General features: G+C 38.7%; 3 protein-coding genes across 3 annotated transcripts; all 3 read left to right on the top strand.

Annotated features, from left to right (window-relative positions):
• Positions 1 to 3,308: 3,308 nt before the first annotated feature.
• Positions 3,309 to 3,902, top strand: LOC145278152 (uncharacterized). The gene has a single exon (XM_080130432.1). It carries the CDS (start codon positions 3,309 to 3,311, stop codon positions 3,900 to 3,902), a length of 594 nt encoding a protein of 197 aa, XP_079986558.1.
• A 2,064-nt stretch (positions 3,903 to 5,966) lies between these two features.
• LOC145278151 (uncharacterized) lies at positions 5,967 to 6,560 on the top strand. The gene has a single exon (XM_080130431.1). The coding sequence runs from the start codon at positions 5,967 to 5,969 to the stop codon at positions 6,558 to 6,560; it is 594 nt and encodes a 197-aa protein (XP_079986557.1).
• Positions 6,561 to 7,042: 482 nt separating this feature from the next.
• LOC145278150 (uncharacterized) lies at positions 7,043 to 7,708 on the top strand. The gene has a single exon (XM_080130430.1). It carries the CDS (start codon positions 7,043 to 7,045, stop codon positions 7,706 to 7,708), a length of 666 nt encoding a protein of 221 aa, XP_079986556.1.
• The last annotated feature ends 1,406 nt before the right edge of the window (positions 7,709 to 9,114 follow it).

The following is a 9,114-nucleotide window of genomic DNA, read 5'->3' as shown; positions in this document are numbered from 1 at the left end:
CCAGATCCATTCCCGGACATATTTGAAACTTTAAACGTGGAAAGAAACTTGGAGAACATGTTTGCTGTAGACTTAGCTGCTGCCCCTCTTGGAGAGGAACTTGTTAGTGACTACGACAAGGAAAAGATTGAGACATTTAAGTCGTCCATTGAATTCAAGAACAATTGTTATTTTGTGGATTTACCCTGGCATAAGGACAAGGTCAGTTCAGTTCCTTCCAATTACCAAGTCGCACTTAAAGTGCTAGAAAGAACAATGCTTTCCTTGAGAAAAAGGAATTTGGAGGAAGCGTACACTGACATTTTTCGTCAGCAGGAGTCTGAGGTGATCATTGAAAGAATTGCACAACCCTCGAGATTTCCACAAATACATCTGGATACCACACAGACCAGTCTTCAAGTTGGACGAACAAGTAACTACCAAAATAAGACCTGTTTTTAATTGTTCTCTCAAAACTGGAGGCGGTTACTCCCTCAATGAAGCATGTTATCCCGGCATAAATATGATGAATAATATGCTTGAACTTTTACTGTTTGTCACTAACAAATATGTCCTATTAGGAGATATAAGGAAAGCCTTTTTGATGATAAAACTCAAGTCTGATGAAGGCAAAAACAGATTTTGTTTTTTGTAAAGGATGGAGATAACTTGCTATGTTATCGATATTGTACTTTAATATTTGGGTTCAATGCCAGCCCCTTTATTCTAAATTACGTTCTTCGACACCATGTGAATCACTTCCCAAATGATGCATGCACTGAAATGATGAGGAGAAGATTTTATGTGGACAACTTGTGCATGACAAGCAATTCTCCCGAGGAAATAATTAACCTCTATAAAAATGCGGTACCTCATTTGCAGAAAGGAAATTTCCAACTGAGATCATGTAATTCGAATTATGAACCCCTGCCAGATATTATGATCAAGGATGACAGAATTGTGCAACATGGTTGTGAATTTGAGAAAGTACTAGGGTATAAATATCACCCTAAGATGGATTATACCAGCATTGCTAACACTTCTGTTCAAAAAAACATTGTCTCGAAGAGGGATATTTTGGCCGAGACAGCAAAATTATTTGACCCATTGTCACTCTGTGCTCTTGTCACTGTTAAGGCTAAGATTCTTCTCCGAAAATTATGGCTACTCAAATTGAGTTGGGATGAGAAGGTACCGGATGAAGTGATGACAGGTTGGTCGAATTTGGCCGAAGATCTTTCTGGTTTGAGTGATTTGATTTTCTCCAGACAAGCTGTGGACTCTAATAGTCCACTGAGATTATATTTATTCTGCATTGCATCCCTCACGCTTATGGCTTTGTAGTTTATGGCGTGCAAGGTGGGAAATCCCATATAATATTTTCTAAGGTCAGAGTGGCTCCGATGAAAACAAACACCTTACCTATGATGGAATTTCTCGCTGTGTACACAGCATTCAAGACATTAAGCATGCTGTTGAAATCCTATTCCAACATTAAGATTGAAAACATCTGTGTCACTGTGGATGCACAAGTTGTATTGTCATAGGTTTTGTCGGACAATATTAAAACAAAAAGTTTATATACCAGAAACAGAATCAGAGATATTCGAGATATTAAAGAGAGGTTGATTAAAGAATTTGGAGTAAACATTCATTACAAATATGTACCCTCTGCTGACAATCCGGCCGATCTTCTCTCTCGAGGAATCACTCTGGAAAAATTTAAAGAGAGATTTGACCACTGGATTTACGGGCCTTCTTGGCTGGTTGAGGAGCCTGAAAGATGGCCTACAAATACTTTAAGTTGTCTAAGTTCTGAAAACAAATGCCATGTGGAAAATGTTTTCCATAACAGATTAAGTGAAATAATAAAGGAACCATTGATCCCTTATGAAAGGGTTTCGAACTTTGATAAGCTGTGTCGCTCTACTGCCTACATATTCAAATTTGTCAGAGGATGCAAGCGAACAAAAGAACAGTCTGATTCTATCCAAACTGCCAAGATTTACCTGATAAAAATGATGCAACTGGAAGCATTTAATAAAGAAATTGCATATCTTAATAAGGATATTCCCTTACTTGTTAAGAATCTTAATGTTTTTATGGATTCTGACGGCATCTTAAGAGTGGATGGGCGAATTTCCAATTCTTATAGGTACGACTATAATTTGATCTACCCCATTTTAATTTCCAAACGGCACCCTCTTACAAAGTTTATAATCTTGGATAGCCATCTTCGATGCAAACACTTAGGCATAGGCATAACAGTGGCTAAATTAAGACTATCTGGATATTGGGTTCCTCAAGCGAGACAGTCTGTGAAAACAGTGATTTCTGATTGCATTACCTGCAGAAAATTCAATAGCCTTGCCTTCAAATACCCCAAATTGACTAATTTACCTAAACACAGGGTTAAGTTGATAAATTCATTCCAACACACTGGAATCGATTATACAGGACACATTTAGGTAAAAAGAGATGGGAAGTCTCATAAAATGTATCTATTGATTTTTACATGCATGAATGTGAGAGCGATTCACATCGAACTTGTGCCTGATATGAGCACGCAAGCTTTCATACAAGCATTGATACGCTTTTCTAACCTTTATGGAACACCCACCCACATATACAGTGACAATGTTCGTGCATTTGATGCAGCCTTAGGTGGTGATGTAATTAGACATCACATCAGCAGCAATGAATTGAGTAAGTCATTTACTAAATCCGCCATCAAACTCATTAAAATACCTGTAGCAGACACAAATAGACCCCTTTTCTTCTCGCGCATTCGCTTCCTCTGAGTGAGTGATGCGGCCTTAAACTGTCCAATCTGAGGACTTGTACATGAATACGAATTAACCCCTAGGGACGAGACAGCTTCCGGTCCCAGAAGAAAACTCTCGCTCTTATGCTACCAGCCTTCGACGGTGCTAGACGTCTGTTCGCTTCGCTGCCCCTACTAAAGGTATTGACGACAGCCACTGGCTGTAACTACCTCGTAAGGCAGTGGAGAACCGACTCTACTTTCTTCCTTCCTTTCTTTCTAAAGTACGTTTTGCGAATAAACCTTTCCCTTGTTAAGTGTAAGAAATTGTTTGTCATTTGTACATAGAATTGTGTTATTTTATTTTATTAGGGAAATTCCCTAAATACCTTTATACTCCCCTTAGATTGGAAGTACATGGGAAAGGATGATTAGAATGATTAAATCTTGCCTATTTAAAACGCTGGGGCGCTCCAAAACTGATTATTTTAACCTTCTTACCCTCCTATCTGATATCCAAAGGGCAGTTAACTCAAGACTCCTGACTTATAGATGTTCTACAGATATGGATCTACTCCCCCTAACACCTAACTGCTTCATTTATCCAAACATAAACTCCGAGCTTTCCTTCCATTCTGATTCACCCAGTTTTGTTGAGACAGAACTTACCTCCAGATCTCTGCTTGTGACTGCCTTGGAAAATAGAGAAGAGTTGAGGGCAAAATTCAAGGACCTTTGGTACAAGGAGTATTTGCTAAGTTTGCGGGAATCTTGCAAGGACTTACATGAAACTGAATTTCAAAATAAAATTAAGGTCAATGACGTGATCCTTATTAAAAATCCGGCCAAGCCCAGACCTTTCTGGAAGCTTGGCAGAGTTGTGAAACTTTTCAGTGGCAACGACGGCAAAGTTTGTTCTGCCCGAATAAAAAGAGGTGATAATTCAGTAGAAACACACAGCCTAAAACATTTATACCCTTTGGAGTTGTCCCTCACTCACAGTTATTTCCCTGACATACCAGCCGACGAAGAACCTGATGAAGTCATATCCTCTCCTAAGAAAGCTAAGGACGCACCAGAATCTTCAATTGAAATGATCACTAACCGGCCTAAGCAGATAAAAAAAAAAAACTCTAACCCTGATTACCATTACTTTTGAAACATATATTGAAATTAGGCCATAATAATGCCTAAAAATATTTGAAAAAAAAAAATACTAGTTAGCCATGCAACGATTACATTCGTCGCATTTTTTTGTCGTTGGGAGAGTATAAAAAAAGGGGCTTATCATTCCCACTTACCTCCTTTTAATACACTAACAATCTAAAAATAGGGTCTGTCTAATTAACCAATCAGGGACCCCCGTTTATCGGGTTCGCTTTTAGAACAATAATCTCTTTCTCTTTTAACCACAGCTCGTCCATGAAGCAACAGGTAGGAAAATTCCTCTCCTAAAATTTTGTGCCTATACGAACATTACAAGAGCCGTCTAATTCTTTGGACGTAAAAGAACTTTATAGTTGGACTTTCTCTAAAGCCGCAAACACAATAAGTTTTGCAAACTTGTAAATTTTATTGTTTTATTAATTAATACTTTTTCTATATCCTGTTTTGTGTCGTTAGTGAATCCCTTTATTTCAGTCTGCTCCAACGAACTTCGCGGCAATTTCGGACTACAACCCTCCATTTGCCATATTCGAATTTATAGGAGTATAGATATATATTCTGTTGTTCGCTTGCTTCATAGCGAGTTTCTACTACTGTTCCTGTAGTAATTTTTATCCTCTAGAGATATGGCTAGTCCGTTGACTTTCAGGAATAGACTGAATGGCGACTGGGAGTAGACCAGTGTCACCTGGAAAGACAGGGGACGTTGGGAAAGACCAAATGAACTCATCGGGTCAGCAACCCAGAGTTCTTATAATATAAGCTACAGACATAGACAAAGAAAAATGGCCTCAAGATCCACCGAAAGGGAGGGAGGATGATGGATCCAAAAGAAACGAACGGAATATGACTTAGGCATATCAACGGATTATGATTAAAGAATATAGGGAATTCCCATGCGTCTGTGGACGAAAATTCAACTCCCAAAAAGGAATGAAGATTCGCCAAAGCAAAAAGGGATGTGCCAGTCATCCAATGACTCATATGGAGCGCTCTGATACCCCAGATAAGACGTCGGAACACCAAGGCTTGGACACAACCCACAGTGCCAAGGATATCCAAGCAATTGGGCCAGTGGGTGAGTTGAAACTCCCCAGAATCAAATTTCCACCGGCGGACAATTCGGAAAAATGGTGTATGCTTGATCATACAATAAGCAATGCATTACATAAAGAACTGGATAGAAAGAAGTATGATAAATGGTTAGAAGAGTGCGGTAATGTTATATACCGTATTTGCATTGCATTGTATGGTGAGAAAGTGAAATCAACTAAACCACCCGTCAATAAAAACAGACGACAGCGGGAGATGGCAGATCTTAGGAATAAGAAAAGACATCTGAAACGACAACTCCGCATTTCAAATCCTTTTGAAAAAGTGGGTTTATTAAAGATATGGAAAGATCTCAAAGATAGATATAGCGCTCTTAGCAAGACGGAATGCGTCAGGAAAAAACGGCTGAAGTGAAGAAAAAGCGCGAACGGTTCATTCAAGGACCATATAAATATGCCCGAAATTTATTTGAACAACCAAAATCAGGAGTACTAAAAACGGAACAACATGACTTAGAAAACATCAAAGACACAAATACTCAGACCACAACCGGCACATCCCACTGGAAGAAAATAGCAAATTGATATGGCCAGAAATTCCTAAAAAAATGTTCAATATGAACATAATGACGTATGAACAGGTAAAACGCGTTGTCTTCAAAGCTAGAAATAAATCTGCACCAGGCCCGAATGGCATCCCCTTCTACCTTTACAAAAGATGCCCAAAAGTACTTAAATGGCTTTATATTAACTTGAAGTTGGCATGGAAAAACCGTCATGTCAGTAACCAGTGAATGAAAGCAGACAGTGTGTACATACCTAAGGAGCAAAACGCAGAAGCTATAAATCAATTTCGGCCAATCTCACTTCTTAACACAGAAGGAAAAATATTTTTTCGCAGTAGCTTCAAGAATAACACAATACCTACTATCAAACAAATATATCGATATTTCCGTACAAAATGTGGTATCCCTGGAATAGCAGGTTGTCCTGAACATGGGAGTATGATATGGAAGGCTATCCAAAGAGCGAAAATAAAAAAGACTGACTTGGACGTCATTTGGCTCGATTTGGCTAATGCATATGGATCAGTGCTTCATCAAATGATTCAACTATCCTTTCAAATGCACCACATCCCAGAGGGAATACGCAAGATGATTACAACGTATTTTGATGGGTTTCACATGCGGTTTACCACAAATGACTATACGACAAACTGGATGAGACTCGCGGTGGGAATTGCAATGGAATGTACAGTATCGCCTATACTTTTTGTTTTAGCGATGCAAGTAATTCTCAAAGCAGCAAGAAACAATGTAACCCCTACTAAATTAGGCGAAGAATGCGAAATGTCACCATTAAAAACTTACGTGGACGATACCACGATCCTCACATCAAAAGGAGCTGATACCCGCAAGTTACTCAGCATTATGGATGAAATGATGGTTTGGTCCATAAGGTCTTTCAAGCCTAAGAAGTCCAGAAGCCTCTCTATTAGAAAAGGAAAAGTGCATGAAGATATGTTTTTCAGTGGGTGGTCAGAAAATTCTTACTGTCACAGAAGAACTGATAAAAAGCGTGGGAAGATGGTACGATAACACCTTGAAAGACTCCAATCAGGTTAAAGTGATAATAAAAACCGTCGATGATAGTCTAAAGACGACCGGGAGCTGTCCACTTCAAGGTATGGTGTCTTCAACACATGCTCATCCCAATTTTTTTATGGCCTCTTCTCATATATGAAGTAACTATGAGTACGGTTGAGGCAATCGAGGCGAAAATCAACAAATATACGAGAAAATGGCTGAGTTTGCTTTCAGGATTATCAAATGTTGCTCTATATAGCAAACAATCTTAACTAAAATTACCGCTCAAGTCTATTACAGAGGAGTTCAAAGCAGGGAAAGTCAGATTCCAGATGATGTTGGACAATTCCAATGACACTGTTGTAAAGACAGTACAACCCACTCTTAAAACAGGAAGGAAATGGAAAGTCTGAGAAGTTATAAATGAGGCGAAAGAAAACCTAGCCTTCAAAGAAGTCATTGGGCTCACTCAGACAGGGAAATCTGGACTGGGAATGACCAGCATTAAAAGATGGTCCACGGCTACAAGTAAAGAGCACCGAGATCTGGTCATTCAGGAAATAAGGAGCAAGGAGGAAAGCAAAAGGCTCGTAAAAGCCATTCAACAGTCCCAGCAGGGACAATGGACAAACTGGGAAGAAGCTATGCAACGATCCATTACGTGGAATGACATCTGGCAAATGTCGCCACTAAGGTTGAGTTTCATAATATGCTCAACTTACGACATGCTTCCATCAATGACTAACCTTGCCAAATGGAAGAAGGGGGATGATCCAACCTGTCCTGTATGCAAAGAAAAACCTCAGACTATGGAACATGTTCTTAGTTCCTGCAGAGTTGCCCTGGTTAATGGGCGATATACGTGGCGGCACAACAGAGTATTGGAAGAACTGACCACAATAATAAGTAATAATATGAAGCTCAAATCAGCTAACATAAGCTACAAGTTTTTTGCTGAGGGAGGAAAAATGTGGATCGGATCAAAACGTATAACTAGCCTATTGCTAGTACAGAGCCAAAATATTCTTGGAATCAATGATGATGGGATAGTCGCCGCAGATCTCCCTGGCTGGCAAAGTAATTATCCAAAAATTATAAAAGGAAAGGGTCAACGGCCAGACATTGTTCTCTCGTCAATAACAAGGAAAAACTCGTCTTAATTGGATTGACAGTACCTTATGAGAGCCGGGTAGAGAAGCAACACCTATACAAGAGGGAGAAATATGAAGACCTAAAAAGAGAGTTGACCGGTGAAGGTTACGTTACAATTCTTTGAGCTGTTGAGATTGGAGCAAGAACATTATTATATGTTTATATATATATATATATATATATATATATATATATATATATATATATATATATACTAGCGGGGGTACCCGGCGTTGCCCGATTGTTTGTTTCCGGGACGGGGGGGGGAGTTTTAAAAAATGTTATGGTCGGTAAGTAGGAAGGATCAAACCCGGAGTCATGAGTAAAAGTAGGAAAATAAAGTGTGAAAAAAAAAAAACATCTGCAACGTTAACAGTTCGGCCACCAAGAAAAGTCCATTCCAGTTGTTTAGGAAAAAAAAAAAAACGACTACGGTAGGTCGGCGCGAACGTGAAAATATAACCACTACGCCACAGAGCACTGCAGCTTAGTTTAGTGATTTTAAATAACTTCACATGAAAGAACTACAAAGCCAAACCGGTGTTCTCTTCTCAACTGTTCCTTGTGAACGATCCCCAAACGGTGTTAAGTGGTGGCAGGGGGGGGGAGGAATTTATTAGAGAGAAAATATTTTACCACTTCCATTGATCTTAACCGATTTTGGCCGTGACTTCTCAGCAGAAAAAGTATAGAAATCTAAGATTATCGAGGAATTTGAGAAATAATAAGCCTATAACACACCTCAGATATTGTTCTGCCGTTTGTGCATATTATATTTGCATGAAATATCTTGATTTTTAATCCTATTAAGGTCAAAATCATAAGGGAAAAAATGAGTTCATTTTATTTATATAGAGAAGAGATATAATATAAAGCTGAATATGTATGTGTGTGTGCGTGTGTGTGTGTGTGTGTGTGTGTGTGTGTGGTTACGACTAGGCCCCTATATGGTTGACTATTTCAAAAAACTGATTACATATAATGATAGAAGATGGATCGAGACACAGGAGTGGGTATGTTTGATCTGGTTCATTAAAACTGTGGGGTCTGCGTTCGCGCCTAGTCCACAAAGTATGGAAATAAAAAATTTAAAAATTAAAAACAAACGTTTACAAGTGTTTTTGATATAGATGTACAAACGTTTACAAGTGTTTTTGATATAGATGTATAAGAATATTTTGATAAGTATGTTTCAACTTAAATAGGGATAGTATAATAAAATTGTGGGGTCTGCGTTCGCGCCTGGCCTCCATAGAATGGAAATAGGCACAAACTTTAATAAAGACTTTTCATATCTATCTGCGTAAGTATACTTTGATAATTGTTTCAGTTTGAAGAAATATGGTATAATAAAATTATGGGGTGTTCGTTCGCACATGACCTCCATAGAATGGAAATATGTCACAAAGTTTAA

Source organism: Euprymna scolopes, chromosome 6 (assembly GCF_053919585.1).
Source record: "Euprymna scolopes isolate OS-2025 chromosome 6, ASM5391958v1, whole genome shotgun sequence".
Taxonomy (NCBI): domain Eukaryota; kingdom Metazoa; phylum Mollusca; class Cephalopoda; order Sepiida; family Sepiolidae; genus Euprymna; species Euprymna scolopes.
This window is presented reverse-complemented; position numbering and strand designations above follow the sequence as displayed.